General features: G+C 45.5%; 1 protein-coding gene across 5 annotated transcripts in view; it reads left to right on the forward strand.

The window, feature by feature from the left end:
* The window catches only part of CLCN4 (chloride voltage-gated channel 4), an 89,498-nt gene that overhangs the window by 45,006 nt on the left and 25,983 nt on the right, over positions 1-18,509 (forward strand). For all 5 annotated transcript variants that reach the window (XM_082375619.1, XM_082375616.1, XM_082375615.1 and 2 more), the window contains 3 exons: positions 2,805-2,904; positions 7,494-7,681; positions 15,868-15,990. In XM_082375619.1, coding sequence (XP_082231745.1) covers positions 2,805-2,904; positions 7,494-7,681; positions 15,868-15,990 — 411 coding nt within the window. The remainder of the gene's footprint in view (positions 1-2,804; positions 2,905-7,493; positions 7,682-15,867; positions 15,991-18,509) is intronic.

An 18,509-nucleotide genomic window follows, 5' to 3' on the forward strand; every position in this document is an offset into this window, starting at 1 on the left:
AAGGGCAGGGTCAGGGCTGTTGGTGGAGCACGGGGGGTCCTTGGCGTGCGAGTGGGCGCTGAAGCTTTAGAAGCGGCCCAGGTGGCCTGGGTCTGTGGAGAGAGAGGGGTCAGGAGCATTTGGGCCCCGGAGCAGTGCCAAGATTTAGCGGGTTCCGGGGGGCGGGCTGGGGGTCAGTGACCGATGCTTAGAAGAAGCAGGTAGAGGTGAAGGAGGGCAGCCAGCAGAGTGGCCACAAGTGAAAGGGGGAGAGAGTGGCGAGGACGGGGCCCCCTCCGCGGAGGGGTCAAGTCGGAGACGAAGCAGCCGCGAGGGGGCTGTCGGCGACCGAGGGAGAGCAGCTTCCGAGGGTGCGCTGAGGGGGCAGTGCCGTCGAGAGTGTGACTGTGTCGCATCATTTCACGCAGGTTGACAGGGAAGGAGGCAGAGAGATGTGTAGGGAGCGAGGTAGCGTCGAGAAGCTGACGCAGCCGCTTGGCTCCGACCTGGAGGAACGGGGGAGCTGGGGCGCCCTTCCGTCCGGAGCAGGGGTCGTGGACTGTGGCCCTCGGGCAAATCCAGCGCAGCGCGTGTCCGGCTCTGCGCCGGTTCCTTGGCTCGCAGCCCTGCCCGCGCATGCGCACGCTCCATATGGCTCCTCTTGTGCTACAGCAGCAGAGTCCGGTAGTTGCCACGGAGACCATCTGACCTGCCCAACCGAAAATAGTTACTTTCCGTCTCTTTACAGGAAATGTTTGCCAACCCTTGCTCTAAAGGGTCATGAGGGGAATGATGATCTCAGGAATGTAGGATTCTGTTAACACAGGGAGGCAAAGGGGTCCTCTTACAACGTGTTTAGATGTAACCATCTGCCTGGAAAGCGTGATCCAGGCTGGCTCATTCAGCCTTCTTGCTGTTAATCAAAACTACAACGAGGTATCACCGCACACTGGTCAGAATGGCTATCATCAAAAAATCTACAAACAACAGTGCTGGAGAGGGTGTGGAGAAAAGGGAACCCTCTAGCACTGTGGGTGGGAATGTAAATTGATACAGCCACTATGGAGACCAGTATGGAGGTTCCTTCTGTTTTTATGTTTTGGTTTTTTGGCAGCGAGGCACTTGGGATCTTAGTTCCCCCACCAGGGATCGAACCTGTACCCCCTGCATTGGAAGCACAGAATCTTAACTACTGGACCACCAGGGAAGTCCCCTGGAGGTTCCTTAAAAAACTGAAAGTAGAGTTATCATGTGATCCAGCAACCCCACTCCTGGGCATGTATCCAGAGAAAACTCTAACTCGAAAAGATACATGCACCCCAATGTTCATTGCAGCACTATTTACAATTAGCAGTAATCACGCCTCGGATAAACCTCATTGGCTGTGATACTGCCACTGCACAAAGCTAACAGCACTATTCACAATAGCCAAGACATGGAAGCAACCTAAATGTCCATCGACAGATGAATGGATAAAGAAGGTGTGGTACATATATACAATGGAATATTACTCAGCCATAAAAAAGAATGAAATAATGCCATTTGCAGCAACATGGATGGACCTAGAGATTATCATAGTGAAGTAAGTCAGAGAAAGACAAATATCATATGATATTGCTTATATGTGGAATCTAAAAAAATGGTACAAGTGAGCTTATTTACAAAACAGAAATAGACTCACAGACCTAGAAAACCAACTTATGGTTACCAAAGGGGAAAGGGGGTGGGGGAGGGATAAATTAGGAGTTCGGGATTAACAGATACACACTACTATATATAAAATAGATAAACAAAAAGGTCCTACTGTATAGCATAGGGAACTATATTTAATATTTTGTAATAACCTGTAATGGAAAAGAATCTGAAAAAGAATATATATATAACTGAATCACTTTGCTGTACACCTGAAATTAACATTGTAAATCAGTTATACTTCCATTAAAAAAGAAAGTTCTTGGGACTTCCCTGGTGGCGCAGTGGTTAAGAATCCACCTGCCAATGCAGGGGACACGGGTTCGAGCCCTGGTCCGGGAAGATCCCACATGCCGCGGAGCAACTAAGTCCGTGCGCCACAACTACTGAGCCTGCGCTCTAGAGCCCGCAAGCCACAACTACTGAGCCCACGTGCGTCAACTACTGAAGCCCGCGTGCCTAGAGCCTGTGCTCCGCAACAAGAGAAGCCACTGCAATGAGAAGCCCGTGCACCACAACGAAGAGTAGCCCCTGCTTGCCACAACTAGAGAAAGCCCGTGCACAGCAACGAAGACCCAACGCAGCCATAAAGGAAGGAAGGAAGGAAGGAAGGAAAGAAAGGAAAGGAGGGAGGGAGGGAGGGAGGGAGGGAGGAAGGAAGGAAGGAAGGAAGGAAGAAAGAAAGTAAGTAAGTTCGTTCTTGTTGTTAACATGTAGCCTGGAAAATGAAAGAAGGAATTGAAGTCTTTGTCGAAGAGGGTCTTTTGTGAACAAAATTTACGATTTAAGCTAAAATAGTGATTTGTATTCAAAACGGTGACACCGAAGTGATGTCTTCCTTCAGAATGGCTTTGAAATAATAAAAGATCAAATCACACTTAGTGAGGTTTTTTTAATTAAGTGAATTTTTTTGGATTCTTTGGAGACTGTTATGCCATCTTTATAGCTCTGTGAACTAGAAAGCCCATTTAACTATTGTGCTAGGTAACTGAAAGAATCACGTAAGTGGCAGTCTAGTTGCTTCATTATATTCGTTTTCTCAATCACCGTGTGGCCTGAGGAAACAGTTTCAGAGAAGGAAGCATGAATTGGAAGGTGTATCCATGCCAACTCCAATGTCTTTCTGTTTCTAGATAACGAGCAAGAGCAAGGAGTCCATATGGGAGTTCATCAAGAGCTTGCTGGACGCCTGGTCGGGATGGGCGGTAATGCTGCTCATCGGCCTGCTGGCGGGTACGTGGGGTGTTTCTCTTGTTCTTCATGCGAGGGGGTTGTTCCTTCAAATACCTAAGAGCACAATGCACGACGATGCACTTAACATAAATCTATCATCAGTAAAGCAAGAAGGCCCCAAGGCACGGACGGGCCCAGGTGCGGTCATTGGAGAGCGGTACCGAGAGAGCGGGTTGGCCCTTTCCACACTGTACAGAGGTTTACTGCCATGCTGGATTTTACTGAAAGCACACATTTCACATTCTATAGTACTTGGCCCTGTAGAAGGCGAGAAAGGACGGGAACATGTTGATCTCTAAAAATAAAACATCCTATGAGACTGGCCTTTACTAACACCGGCAGGCCCTGAGATGAATTGTAAACATCGAGAGACGCTCACTGTAACGCGAGACACCACAGGGTCTGAGGTAGGCCCGGGGGAGGTACCTCCAGCCCATGGGTTGTTCTGGCCCTCAGGGACTCCGTGTCCTTCATTTGTATAATCCCAACACCGTGTTTGTGAGCAGTAGCTGTTTCCAGAGTGAACGAATGAGTATCTGGAGGGGACACCTCCCCTTTTAATAGCAAATGCACCAGCCCTCCGTGGAAATTGTTTCCTGAAACTTACTTCCTTTTAGGAGGCTGTGAAGGTTAATGTCTCAGAAGAAAAAAATTTGATCATGCTAAAGAGATTCCCTTAAGAAAACCCCCCTGCCTGTAGTAACACGCTAGTTGTGGTGATAGGACTGATTAGAGAATGGCTGTGCGATACAGGTTGAATATAGTGCATACTTGCAGAGCACCTGCGGGGCATAGAGTAAGATTTTGTGATTAGAGGACTTGGATTTCTGGCCGCCCTGTCACTCGTTACACCTACAGCGGTAGGAGGGGCTTGGTTGCCAGGGAGGGACTCCCTGCCTGGCATGTCCTGAAGGGCCCAGGAGAGAGCTGAAGGGGCAGTCCTTCCGGTCACAGCAGCTGCCCGCCCCTCCCCCCCGCCCTGTCCTTCCCCTCCCAGCGGCGCGCCCGGTGTATATTGGCAGCAATGCTGGGAGGGAATTCGAGTTCATGGACATACGGCGTTTTGCCACCCATTCGTTTGGCTCTATGAAGACCTTTAAAGGTAGGTGGGGGGGGCGGGGAGGGTAGTTTGCTGCGAATTTTGATGTGTTTCTTTAGAAAAGATTTATAAAGCTGTATACCCTGTGTTATTCTTGGCTCCTGGGAAGGAGGGATGAATACGGAAAATGAAGGAATCAGAGTAGATGTCTTGGCGTCCTGCTGGAGTCACACAGCATAGATTTATCAACTGATCTCAGATCCCTGTCGGGCTGTCTTTAACAAGTCAGATACCGACCATCGGGCTTCACTGTTAATCCGATTTCCATCAGTTCTTTCAGGAAGAATCACCTGGGGAATTAAAAAAAAATGCTGCTGCCCAGGCTTCAATTAAATAGTACCCCTGGAGATGACACCCTAGCACTGAGTAAAGCCCCCTTTCCCCTGTGATTCTAATGTGCAGCCAGGGGTGAGGACCACTGGAGAAGGGCGATCCCATGGTCACATCAGCAGGTGAATATAGGAGGGAGACAAGAAAGGGGTGATCTTGGCAGTGAAGGTGGCTAAAGTGTTCTTTTGATCTGGATGAAGGAAAGCCAGAAAACTGCCCCATTCACCTTCCCGTTCCCCAGTGGCGAGCCCCAGGGGTCCCACTGTCTGGCCTGTCACCTCCTTAGTGGCAGCCCAGACATTATATTCCGATGCCCAAGACGGAGAGGCCCAAAAGCTGCGGCTCCTCTGCAGGGCATTAACCAGGAGCCACCACTGGGTGTCGCTGTTGCTCCACACAAGGCAGTTTTTGTTCCAATGTCATCTGCTTGAGGTGTTCTCTGACCACCTTTTCTAGAAGTACGTCTCTCCCTCTCTGAGCCTCGTCGCCCGCGCCCACTATATGTATGTATGTGTGTATGTATGTAACAGCTTTATTGAGCTATAACTCACATACCAAACAGTTCACCTAGTTAAAGTGTACAACTTGGTGGTTTTTAGTGTATTCACAGAGTTTTGCAACCATCACCAAGGCCAATTTTAGAGCATTTTCATCAGCTCCCAAAGAACCTCCCTACCCTTTAGCTATCAGCCCCAGTGCCCCTAGCCTCCTCTCAGTCCTGGGCAACCGCTAATCTACTTTCTGTCTCTGTAGATTTGCCTATTCTGGACATTTCATAAAATGGAATCGTACAATATATGGTCTTTTGTGACTGGCTTCTTTTACAGCATAACGTTTCCGTGGTTCATCCATGCTGTCGCGTGTGTCAGTACTTCATTCCTTTTTGTTGCCATTGTAGGTGGACCACACTTTGTTTCTCCGTTCAGCAACTGTTTGGCTTTTGTGAATATGCTGTTGTGAACATTTGCGTACATGTCTTGTGTTGGGTATATGTTTTCATTTCTCGCGGGCAGATGCCTAGGAATGGAAGTGTTTGGTCAGGTGGTGACTCCTTGTTTAACTTTTTGAGGACCTGTCCGACCGTTCTCCTGCACCATTGTAGGAAATGGCTGCCATTGGAACGTGCTGTATTCTCCTCTCTAGCACCTACCACCTTCTGTTGGAGCCCCTCATTTACTTACTTATTCAGTCTAGTGTCTTCTCGCACAAGGTGAGATTCCATGAAGGCAGGGACCTGAGTTTGCTTTGTTCACTGCTGTACCCCAGGGTGTGGAACAGTACGTGGCACGTAGTAAGTAGGTGCTCAATAAATAGCCCTTGAGTGAATGGATGGACCTGAGTTTTCTGATTTTCACTCGTTTGTTGCTCTCATTCATTCAACATGGATATATAGTTCCAGCTATGTACCTGATGTGAATACAACAATGGCCCTTGCCCACTTAAAGGGGAAACAGGGTCTAGACACCTGGCTTGATCCCCACTGTGGCACACAAACCAGACAAGAGACTCCCCCCACCCTTATAGACTAGTTGGAGTGTGTGTGTGTGCGTGTGTGGGGTGTGTGTGTGTGTATACACATATATATAAATATTGATCATATCAGGATGTGGTAAGTATGGTGATGGGGGAATGCCTGGGAAGTATACTTAGCCCAGACTTAGGAAATCAGGGAAGCCTTCCTGAAGGAGGTGATATAAATGCCAGCATCTGGAAGATAAATAGGAGCTTGCCGGGTTGGGAGAGGACAGTGCTATCTCAGGTGGTGCAGAGAGGAGGGCCTGGTGTGCCAAGGAACACTGTGTGGGCAGGGTGTGGGATTCGTGATGGAGAGAGAGGAGCCTGGAGAGAAACGTGGGAACGGCGGTCAGAGCCTGTGCGCTGCTGAGGATTCGGGTGTTCTGGCTAGAACAGTGGGCGACTGCTGATGGAACCAGGAGAGTGGCAAGGCCAGGTCGCCTGAGGCTGGTGTATGGCTGCCTTTGGTGTTGATGCCGGTGGGGAACTGATGTTGTTATGAGGATCCAGTAAAAGTGTGAAAAGTTTGGTAGCCCAAAAGTATTCCCTGCCTTCGTAAAAGACTGGAATGGGTTATTCTAGAAGGAGACCTAAAATGGCCTTCTCTGACCCACTGCACACTCGATTTTATCCCACTTCTATCGGCCTTTAAGATAGTTATTTACTTATGTAGCTCCTCAGTCCTTTATCCATAATTTTTTAAAAATCCAGAAAGTTCTAACAAGTGAGATTTTTCAAGCTGGATTCCATTTGGTGGCAAAACTTTATTTCAATGACCAGGCTGTTATAAATTGTTTTGTCTCCGTTTTGTCTGAACCGTCAGGTTTCCTGGAGGATACTCATGTGTGTGATCCCAGCATCCTGCCCCAGAAGCCGCTGAGGGGGTTACATGATGTATAGGGTGTAGGTACCCTGTTTCTAAGATTCGGAAGGGCTGGGTTCTGAAAGCCGCTTGGCCCCAGGGGCTTGCGGTGGGCTCAGCGCTGCGGGTCTCTCCCTCCCGCCCGATCAAAGCCCCCCGAGGACAGCGTATCGTTGGCCTTTGTGTCTCACTGGGCTGGGCACCACCTTTGCCACACCTGGTGCCCTGCCACTCGCTCAGGTGACCTCAAGACTGAAGAAAGAGGCTTCCTGGGTGCGTGGCAGCCCGGGGCACGGGCACCGCCGCCTGGCCCTCCGGGCGCACGTGCTGCCCTGGCCCACGCCGGCCGTCCCTCTGAGTGGCAGCCCGGGGCACGGGCACCGCCGCCTGGCCCTCCGGGCGCACGTGCTGCCCTGGCCCACGCCGGCCGTCCCTCTGAGTGGCAGCCCGGGGCACGGGCACCTCCGCCTGGCCCTCCGGGCGCACGTGCTGCCCTGGCCCACGCCGGCCGTCCCTCTGAGTGGCAGCCCGGGGCACGGGCACCTCCGCCTGGCCCTCCGGGCGCACGTGCTGCCCTGGCCCACGCCGGCCGTCCCTCTGAGTGGCAGCCCGGGGCACGGGCACCGCCGCCTGGCCCTCCGGGCGCACGTGCTGCCCTGGCCCACGCCGGCCGTCCCTCTGAGTGGCAGCCCGGGGCACGGGCACCGCCGCCTGGCCCTCCGGGCGCACGTGCTGCCCTGGCCCACGCCGGCCGTCCCTCTGAGTGGCTCTCGCTGCTTCCAGGCACCCTGGCCGGGGTCATCGATCTTGCCGTCGACTGGATGACAGACCTGAAGGAGGGCATCTGCCTGTCGGCCTTCTGGTACAGCCACGAGCAGTGCTGCTGGACTTCCAATGAGACCACGTTTGAGGACAGGGACAAGTGTCCACTGTGGCAGAAGTGGTCGGAGCTGCTGGTGAAACAGTCGGAGGTGGGTGCAGGGGCGGGTCCTGGCTGGGAGCCCCGTGGCTGGTGTGGGGGGACGGCTGGGAGCCCTGTGGCTGGTGCGGGGGGACGTCCGAGCTCTCACCTTGCAGCGTCTGTCCTGACCGTCGTCGTGGCTACTACGAGTGCCACTTGCTGCTTGGCTTTTTCTAGCTCTAGGGTTCAAACTTCACTTGGAAAATCCTTTCCCACTATTTCATGTGCACGATGTATGTATTTTCTTTAAAGCCTTTTGTTTGGCTTTATTTTTCTTACTGAGAGTGATGTCTTGATCATGCTGAAGAAATAGGGTTGATTTTTATCCCTTCTGATTGAGAAGAAAAGATGTTACTATTTTTTAATAACAACTTTAGTGAGACATAATCCATATTCCATGGGGTGTACCCATTAACGGGTACAATACGATGGCTTTTAGGATATTCACAGAGTTGTGCCACCATCGCCCCGATCTAATTTTAGAACTTTTTTTTTTTAACTTTTTTTTTTTATTCAAACAGAAAGTCACAAAAATTATAATCAACCTCATCAGTTCACTCAGTCCCATGTAATTAATTTTTTTTTATCTTGATCTTTTGTTAGCACTTTTATGAGTTCATCAGTTTTCCATTAGAGTTCTGAAAATGCTTATTCATTCAGTTCAGCAGTACAGTTACCAGAAACCTGTACTTGTCAGTCTTTTCCATGAATTCCTTGAAGATGAAACCCTTTTATAGGAACATTTTTGCAAAAGCGTCAGAGTAAACCCAGAACTGTCTGTAAATGACAAAAGACTTAAAAATGACCTCGGTTAAAGATTTGATGAAAGTTCGTAATAATGCAATTGACAAGGAAATTTAGTTATTTCTGAGATATACATTTTAAAGTAATAACTAGAATTATGACTTATAACATTATACCAGAACATATAAGATTTTTAGGAATTTCATGTAATGTCTGAAACATTTATATTAACAAATTTCCATACAAATAACCCAAAGAAAGTTTAGTATTAGTTTGTTTGTTTTTTTTTTTATACAGCAGGTTCTTATTAGTCATCAATTTTATACACATCAGTGTATACATGTCAATCCCAATCGCCCAATTCAGCACACCACCATCCCCACCCCACCGCGGTTTTCCCCCCTTGGTGTCCATATGTTTGTCCTCTACATCTGTGTCTCAACTTCTGCCCTGCAAACCGGTTCATCTGTACCATTTTTCTAGGTTCCACATATATGCATTAATATACGATATTTGTTTTTCTCTTTCTGACTAACTTCACTCTGTATGACAGTCTCTAGATCCATCCACATCTCAACAAATGACTCAATTTTGTTCCTTTTTTGGCTGAGTAATATTCCATTGTACATATGTACCACACCTTCTTTATCCACTCGTCTGTCGATGAACATTTAGGTTGCTTCCATGACCTGCTGTAAATAGTGCTGCAGTGAACATTGGGGTGCATGTGTCTTTTTGAATCATGGTTTTCTCTGGGTATATGCCCAGTAGTGGGATTGCTGGATCATATGGTAATTCTATTTTTAGTTTTTTAAGGAACCTCCATACTGTTCTCTATAGTGGCTGTATCAATTTACATTCCCACCAACAGTGCAAGAGGGTTCCCTTTTCTCCACACCCTCTCCAGCATTTGTTGTTTGTAGATTTTCTGATGATGCCCATTCTAACTGGTGTGAGGTGATACCTCACTGTAGTTTTAATTTGCATTTCTCTAATAATTAGTCACGTTGAGCAGCTTTTCATGTGCTTCTTGGCCATCTGTATGTCTTCTTTGAAGAAATGTCTATTTAGGTCTTCTGCCAATTTTTGGATTGGGTTGCTTGTTTCTTTAATATTGAGCTGCATGAGCTGTTTATATATTTTGGAGATTAATCCTTTGTCCGTTGATTCGTTTGCAAATATTTTCTCCCATTCTGAGGGTTGTCTTCGTCTTGTTTATAGTTTCCTTTGCTGTGCAAAAGCTTTGAAGTTTCATTAGGTCCCGCTCGTTTATTTTTGTTTTTATTTCCATTACTCTAGGAGGTGGATCAAAAAAGATCTTGCTGTGATTTATGTCAAAGAGTGTTCTTCCTGTTTTCCTCTAAGAGTTTTATAGTGTCCGGTCTTACATTTAGTTCTCAAATCCATTTTGAGTTTATTTTTGTGTATGGTGTTAGGGAGTGTTCTAATTTCATTCTTTTACATGTAGCTGTCCAGTTTTCCCAGCACCACTTATTGAAGAGACTGTCTTTTCTCCATTGTATATCTTTGCCTCCTTTGTCATAGATTAGTTGACCATAGGTGCATGGGTTAATCTCTGGGCTTTCTGTCTTGTTCCATTGATCTATGTTTCTGTTTTTGTGCCAGTACCATATTGTCTTGATTACTGTAGCTTTGTAGTATAGTCTGAAGTCAGGGAGCCTGATTCCTCCAGCTCCGTTTTTTTTCCCTCAAGACTGCTTTGGCTATTTGGGGTCTTTTGTGTCTCCATACATATTTTAAGATGATTTGTTGTAGTTCCGTAAAAAATGCCATTGGTAATTTGATAGGGATTGCATTGAATCTGTAGATTGCTTTGGGTAGTATAGTCATTTTCACAATATTGATTCTTCCAATCCAAGAACATGGTATCTCTCTCCATCTGTTGGTATCATCTTTACTTTCTTTCATCAGTGTCTTATAGTTTTCTGCATACAGGTCTTTTGTCTCCCTAGGTAGGTTTGTTCCTAGGTATTTTATTCTTTTTGTTGCAGTGGTAAATGGGAGTGTTTCCTTAATTTCTCTTTCAGATTTTTCATCCTTAGTGTATAGGAATGCAAGAGATTTCTGTGCATTGATTTTGTATCCTGCAACTTTACCAAATTTATTGATTAGCTCTAGTAGTTTTCTGGTGGCATTTTTAGGATTCTCTATGTAGAGTGTCATGTCATCTGCAAACAGTGACAGTTTTACTTCTTCTTTTCCAATTTGTATTCCTTTTATTTCTTTTTCTTCTCTGATTGCCGTGGCTAGGCCTTCCAAAACTATGTTGAGTAATAGTGGTGAGAGTGGACATCCTTGTCTCGTTCCTGATCTTAGAGGAAATGCTTTCAGTTTTTCACCATTGAGAATGATGTTTGCTGTGGGTTTGTCGTGTATGGCCTTTATTATGTTGAGGTAGGTTCCCTCTATGCCCACTTTCTGGAGAGTTTTTATCATAAATGGGTGTTGAATTTTGTCAAAAGCTTTTTCTGCATCTATTGAGATGATCATATGGTTTTTATTCTTCACTTTGTTAATATGGTGTATCACATTGATTGATTTGCATTTATTGAAGAATCCTTGCATCCCTGGGATAAATCCCACTTGATCATGGTGTATGGTCCTTTTAATGTGTTGTTGGATTCTGTTTGGTAGTATTTTGTTGAGGATTTTTGCATCTATATTCATCAGTGATATTGGTCTGTACTTTTCTTTTTTTGTAGTATCTTTGTCTGGTTTTGGTATCAGGGTGATGGTGGCTTCATAGAAAGAGTTTGGGAGTGTTCCTTCCTCTGCAATTTTTTGGAAGAGTTTGAGAAGGATGGGTGTTAGCTCTTCTCTAAATGTTTGATAGAATTCACCTGTGAAGCCATCTGTTCCTGGACTTTTGTTTGTTGGAAGATTTTTAATCACAGTTTCAATTTCATTACTTGTGATTGGTCTGTTCATATTTTCTGTTTCTTCCTGGTTCAGTCTTGGAAGGTTATACCTTTCTAAGAATTTGTCCATTTCTTCCAGGTTGTCCGTTTTATTGGCATAGAGTTGCTTGTAGTAGTCTCTTAGAATGCTTTGTATTTCTGCGATGTCTGTTGTAACTTCTCCTTTTTCATTGCTAATTTTATTGATTTGAGCCCTCTCCCTCTTTTTCTTGATGAGTCTGGCTAATGGTTTATCAATTTTGTTTATCTTCTCAAAGAACCAGCTTTTAGTTTTATTGATCTTTGCTATTGTTTTCTTTGTTTCTATTTCATTTATTTCTGCTCTGATCGTTATGATTTCTTTCCTTCTGCTAACTTTGGGTTTTGTTTTTTCTTCTTTCTCTAGTTCCTGTAGGTGTAAGGTTAGATTGTTTACTTGAGATTTTTCTTGTTTCTTGAGGTAGGCTTGTATAGCTATAAACTTCCCTCTTAGAACTGCTTTTGCTGCATCCCATAGGTTTTGGATCGTCGTGTTTTCGTTGTCATTTGTCTCTAGGTATTTTTTGATTTCCTCTTTGATTTCTTCAGTGATCTCTTGGTTATTTAGTAACGTATTGTTTAGCCTCCATGTGTTTGTGTTTTTTACGTTTTTTTCCCTGTAATTCATTTCTAATCTCATAGCCTTGTGGTCAGAAAAGATGCTTGATATGATTTCAATTTTCTTAAATTTACTGAGGCTTGATTTGTGACCGAGGATGTGATCTATCCTGGAGGATGTTCCATGCGCACTTGAGAAGAAAGTGTAATCTGCTGGTTTTGGATGGAATGTCCTATAAATATCAATTAAATCTATCTGGTCTATTGTGTCATTTAAAGCTTCTGTTTCCTTATTAATTTTCTCTTTGGATGATCTTTCCATTGGTGTAAGTGAGGTGTTAAAGTCCCCCACTAATACTGTGTTACTGTTGATTTCCTGTTTTATAGCTGTTAGCAGTTGCCTTATGAATTGAGGTGCTCCTATGTTGGGTGCATACATATTTATAATTGTTATATCTTCTTCTTGGATTGATCCCTTGATCATTATGTAGTGTCTTTCCTTGTCTCTTGTAACATTCTTTATTTTAAAGTCTATTTTATCTGATATGAGTATAGCTACTCCAGCTTTCTTTTGATTTCCATTTGCGTGTAATATCTTTTTCCATCCCCTCACTTTCAGTCTGTATGTGTCCCTAGGTCTGAAGTGGGTCTCTTGTAGACAGCATATATATGGGTCTTGTTTTTGTATCCATTCAACAAGCCTGTGTCTTTTGGTTGGAGCATTTAATCCATTCATGTTTAGGGTAATTATCGATATGTATGTTCCTGTTACCATTTTCTTAAATTGTTTTGGGTTTGTTTGTGTAGGTCCTTTCCTTCTCTTGTGTTTCCCACTTAGAGAAGTTCCTTTAGCATTTGTTGTAGAGCTGGTTTGGTGGTGCTGAATTCTCTTAGCTTTTGCTTGTCTCTAAAGCTTTTGATGTCTCCATCGAATCTGAATGAGATCCTTGCCGGGTAGAGTAATCTTGGTTGTAGGTTCTTCCCTTTCATCACTTTAAGTATATCATGCCACTCCCTTCTGGCTTGTAGAGTTTCTGCTGAGAAATCAGCTGTTAACCATATGGGAGTTCCCTTTTATGTTATTTGTCATTTTTCCCTTACTGCTTTCAATAATTTTTCTTTGTCTTTAATTTTTGCCACTTTGATTACTATGTGTCTCGGCGTGTTTCTCCTTGGGTTTATCCTGTATGGGACTCTCTGCGCTTCCTGGACTTGGGTGGCTATTTCCTTTCCCATGTTAGGGAAGTTTTCGACTATAATCTCTTCAAATATTTTCTCTGGTCCTTTCTCTCTCTCTTCTCCTTCTGGGACCCCTCTAATGTGAATGTTGTTGCGTTTAATGTTGTCCCAGAGGTCTCTTAGGCTGTCTTCATTTCTTTTCATTCTTTTTTCTTTAGTCTGTTCCGCTGCAGTGAATTCCACCATTCTGTCTTCCAGGTCACTTAACCGTTCTTCTGCCTCAGTTATTCTGCTATTGATTCCTTCTGGTGTAGTTTTCATGTCAGTTATTGTATTGTTCCTCTCTGTTTGTTTGTTCTTTAATTCTTCTAGGTCTTTGTTAAACATTTCTTGCATCTTCTCGATCTTTGCCTCCATTCTTTTTCTGAGGTCCTGGATCATCTTCACTATCATTATTCTGAATTCTTTTTCTGGAAGGTTGCCTATCTCCACTTCATTTAGTTGTTTTTCTGGGGTTTTATCTTGTTCCTTCATCTGGTACATAGCCCTCTGCCTTTTCATCTTGTCTGTCTTTCTGTGAATGTCTAGAACATTTTTATCACCCCCAAAGAATCCTTGTACCCATCGGCAGTCACTCCCCATTTCCCCCCAAGTTTGCCAGCCCTAGGCAACCACGAATCTACTTTCTTGTCTCTGCAGATTCCCCTGTTCTGGACAGTTCATGTAAATGGAATCATACAATCCGTGGACTTTTGTGTCTGGCTTCATTCACTTAGTGTAATGTCTTCCAAGTTCGTTCGTGTCGTAGCATAGATTGGTACTTTACTCCTTTTCATGGCCAAATAACATTCCATTGTCTGGATAGACCACATTTCATTTCTCCACTCAGCTGAGGAACACGGGTTGCTTCCACTTTTGTGCTATTATGAATGATTTTGCTTTGAACGTTTGTCTACAGGTTTTTGTGTGGACATATGTTTTCATTTGGGTAGATACCTAGGAGGGGAATTGCTGGGTCACATGGCAACTCTATATTTAACCTTTTGAGGAGCTGCCAGACTCTCTTCCAGAGCGGCTGCACCACTTGAGATTCCAGCAGCAGTGTATGTGGGTTCCAGTTTCCCCACATCCTCACCGACCCCAGTTGTTATCTGGTTTGGATTATAGCCCTCCTAGCAGGTGTGAAGTGCTATCTCATTGTGGATTAAGTTATCATCTTCCAATGCATCTTAGGAACACATTACAGAGGATGTTTGTGGGCTTTCCGTGATGGGAATATCCCAGGCCCAGGGGATGCAGCAGTGAAGCACAGACCAGGCGCTTGCCTTCATGGCACTCCAAGCTTCAGATCCACATACAAATCTTAGTTGGGGTAAAGGGTTAATTTCTACCCAAATTCAGTGGTTACCACGGTGACTATGGGTCATCGCCAGATCAGAAGCCCAGGTGAGGGGGAGTTAGTTGCCAAGATGCACATTAGGGGTAGTGTGAGGACCATTCAAGCTAGAACTCTTCTTGGAAGATAGACGTAATCCCTTTATTCTCCTCCTCCCTCTCCCACTCTCTTGCCCGATTGACTTAATGCAGCTCAAGACATTTGGAATGCACTTTGCCATTTGCTAAACCTCTTTCTCTGTGGAGTTGAAAATTAATTCCTTCAAATCTCAGAAGTAGACCGGGATCTTGAAATCTCACATGTTCTCAGTGCTCTCCATTACTTCCAAAAATAAATTCTCTGCTTGAGTTGATGGAGGTGGGCAGGCAGAATTGGCTGGGCGCCATGTTTGATTTCTTCTCTCCTACTTTGGGGGGAAATATGGCCGTCTAGCTTTTCAACCATTTCTAAGATTTATACTTTGATTCAAAGAATTACTGTTAGCAAGGGTGAGACGTTATTTTTAGTCTCAAAAGAGTCCATTTTTCACTAGGTGAAATGTATTCCTCCGTCTGATTTCTCACCACATAGGGTGTGAATATCTGTGACTGTTAAGGCTAGAGCCGCCTCCTGGAGCGTGTTTTTGCATTTTACAGGCACACATGTGGCCGTGCCCACAGCCTGGCTTGTAGGTGCCCTCCTGTTCCCTCTCCGTCACGTGAGGCATCCAGATGGTGGCAAGAAGCTGAGGGCTGGGGAATCGTGGTCTCCGCCCACAGACCAGGTCCTCAGCCTCAGAGACGCCAGACTGTGTGTTTGGTTCAGGAAGTGTTCCGCACACATCAGATAATTTGGAATATTGGGGCGGGGCCTGAGACTCTGCATTTCCAGCCCACGCCCAGGTGATGCTATGCTGCCGGCCCAGGGACCACACCTGGGTAGCAGTATTCTAAAGTGCAGTTCCCACACTTCCTCACTGGCAGGGCAGCTGCGTGCTGTGGCGTGGATGTGGCTTTCATGAAAGCAAAGAGGCTGATCCACCGTAGACGAGACCAAACAAAACTTCCTCGGGGCTCGAAGGCAGAATTTTCTGTTACACCTTTCATTAACTTGAGGGCCCGGAGCGATTAAAACCAAGCCTCATTCACAGTTGCTATGACTGCTGAGACCTTACCTGGTAGAAGGTGTGCGTACACAGCTCCCGGAGAAGCAGCCGGCGCCGTGTGTGTGTGAACCGACTGTAGCAATAGCAGCAGCTGATGAAGCCAACCCTGCCTCTTCGCTGACACAGGACCCGGAGAGAAGCTGCCTGGCGGAGGGGCAGGCGCGTCGCTCGGTTCTGCGGTGGCTCACGTGTTCTTTCTTGTTCTGTGTCTTGTTTAGGGTGCCAGCGCTTACATTCTGAATTACCTAATGTACATCCTGTGGGCGTTGCTGTTTGCGTTTTTGGCCGTCTCCCTGGTACGAGTATTTGCGCCATACGCCTGTGGCTCTGGTATACCCGAGGTGAGTGGGGGCTGAATGAATTTCTTTTGTGCCAATAATAAGAATAGCAAATACTTACGTGGCACTTCTGTGCTAAGCACGGTTCCAAGCACTGGACATCTGTTCACTCATTTAGTCCTCACAGGGAGCCTATGAGGTAGGTTATTCTTCATTTGACGGTTGGGGAAACTGAGGCACAGAGAGGGTAAGTAACTTGCCCAAGGTCACTAAGCCGGTGAGCTGGGAGTCGAATCCAGCTGTCTGGCTTTGTGCTCTGTTGCTTCTGAGATGCTTAAATTCTTGTCTTACAAACGAGGCATAACTCTTAAAGCCTGTGGAATCAGAGTTCATTAACCACACACACAAGCGTGGCACTCTAGTAACTCATAAGTGCGTCTATGATAGAACGTGAAAGAGGACAACAGTGGAGGTTTACTGCTCAGAAAGCTTACTGATGAGTGAACTCCCTCGCCACGTTTTGCTCTTCTGGTGACAGTGTAAAAGCAATCTTTAAAAAATGAATTCCACGTTCAGTACATGCGCCGTGAATGCACCCTTGTGGGTTCAGAGTTCTTATAAATATTTTTCAGCACTTTCTTGTAACCAGAGTATGAGGGAAATGACCTCATCGATCAGGAGGAATGCCCGAGACCAAACTTCAAACCAAGGAGATCTGCTGCGTTAGAATAATGATACTTGAGCAAATTCCCAAAAAACCCAGACAGTAAAACTTTTAGCCAGAAATCATTTTAAAAGCTCTTAGATGATCATTCTAATCAGTGCTGTTCCATTCTCCTTCAAGTTGGTGCTTCAGCAGTGCCCGTAGACGGCGGAGATGCTGAGTTTATAAAGATGTGAGCGGTCATGGCAGTGGACCCACGCTCTTTGGCGATGTCACCAACACCGCCGCTGGTCTGGGCAGTTCATGCAAAGGGCTGGGGTAATTAAAGGATCATCGAAAGGGAAGCTCAACATTGTCTTGATCCAGGAAAAGATAAAAAAAAAAGACTATTTCATGCTGAACTTTGGATGGTTTATATGAACATGTTGCTGCAGGAGCCTGAAAAATAAGCTGCAATACCATCCTGTTTCCTTGGTACAGCCAGTGCTGCTCTAAGGCACCATATGCATTCCTAAAAATCACAAAACTGCATCATCAAAACCACAGAGCTTGTGGGGAAGATGGGGCTAGGGGCACAGCACTCAGAAACTTCACTGGTGACACATAAAAAAGATGGGAACCTCATAAAAGCAGTAGCAGAGTTAGACGCACGTTAAATGGTTAAGAAATGTATGAATACTCCCCTAGTGCATGTGTGAGCTGGGAGTCGCCTGAGACGTGTGCCTGTGTGCATTTTGTGTATCCCTGCACGGCTCGATTCGCAGCTGCAGTTTTCTGCCTTGTGTTTCTCCCAGATGAAATTGTGCAGAAACAGATGCGAAATTGGCATTATGCTCAAGTTCTGCCCTGACGCATGAATCACACTGGAACAAATTTGGGTTTATCCAAACAAGTGTTCGGGCAGAACTGACTGCGTTTTATTGGATATCGGAGACCGAAGGCACCCGGGACACTAAAAAGAACAGATTACTGTTGGCATCTCAGTTTCTGATCGCAATGCCCAACAGCAGGCGCTTTTGGACTCAAGCCGCCTATCAAAATAAGGAGATGGCCAGTGGGGAACTGGTGGGAAATTTAAAGCAGCAATAAAAGATGTGGGGGGCAATACCATCTTCCCCTTCCAAGAACCAGAGCTGCGTGGCTCAGCTCGTAGACAGACAGGGAACCCTATCTGGGAGGAGCTGGCTGGACCTGGTCTTCGTCCAAAGCAGGCATCTTTATTTGTGACAGCTGAACTCAAAAGGAATAAACTACTGAGTTGAGCATTGTTTCCCGTGTGACAAAGTGCAAGGAACACATTGATGTGGATAAAACTCAAAAAAGCGGTATCAAGTGAAAAAAGTAAGTTGCAGAAGAATATCTAAATAAAGTATGAATCTATTTCTGTGGAGTCCCTAAAACAGCCAAAATGAAACAAGCGTACTGTTTAGTGATACACATATGTGCTAAAGCTATAAAGAAGGGCAAGGGAATGATTGGAGAGGGGAGGAGGAAGGTTCCACTGAGGAAGCAAACACAGGGCTTTCAAAGGTACCTGCTCTTCTGTCCTGAACTTGGTAGTGGGTACATGGTAGTGGGTACATGAATATGCTTTCAGCCATATATAATATGTAACAGATTCATGTCTCTATTTATAAAAGAGTTCACAATAATCTTTTCAAGTATCAGGAGCCCAATGGAGATTTTATAATTAAGCTTTGGTTATTATGACTCAGTAGTAGGAAATTTTCCCTGTTATTACAGTAGAGCTTGAAATTCCTAACCTAAGGGTGCAATACCTACCCCAGTTCTTGGAGGAGAGGGGCAGAGTGAAAAGTAAGTGCAAATAAGTAGTTCCTGGATATAAAGAATGTCCTTCCAGTTAAAACCCAATGGACCATGCAAACAGCTCTACTCAGTTTGAGATACAGGGCTGTTC

This window comes from Balaenoptera borealis (genome assembly GCF_965194805.1).
Source record: "Balaenoptera borealis genome assembly, chromosome: X".
NCBI lineage: Eukaryota > Metazoa > Chordata > Mammalia > Artiodactyla > Balaenopteridae > Balaenoptera > Balaenoptera borealis.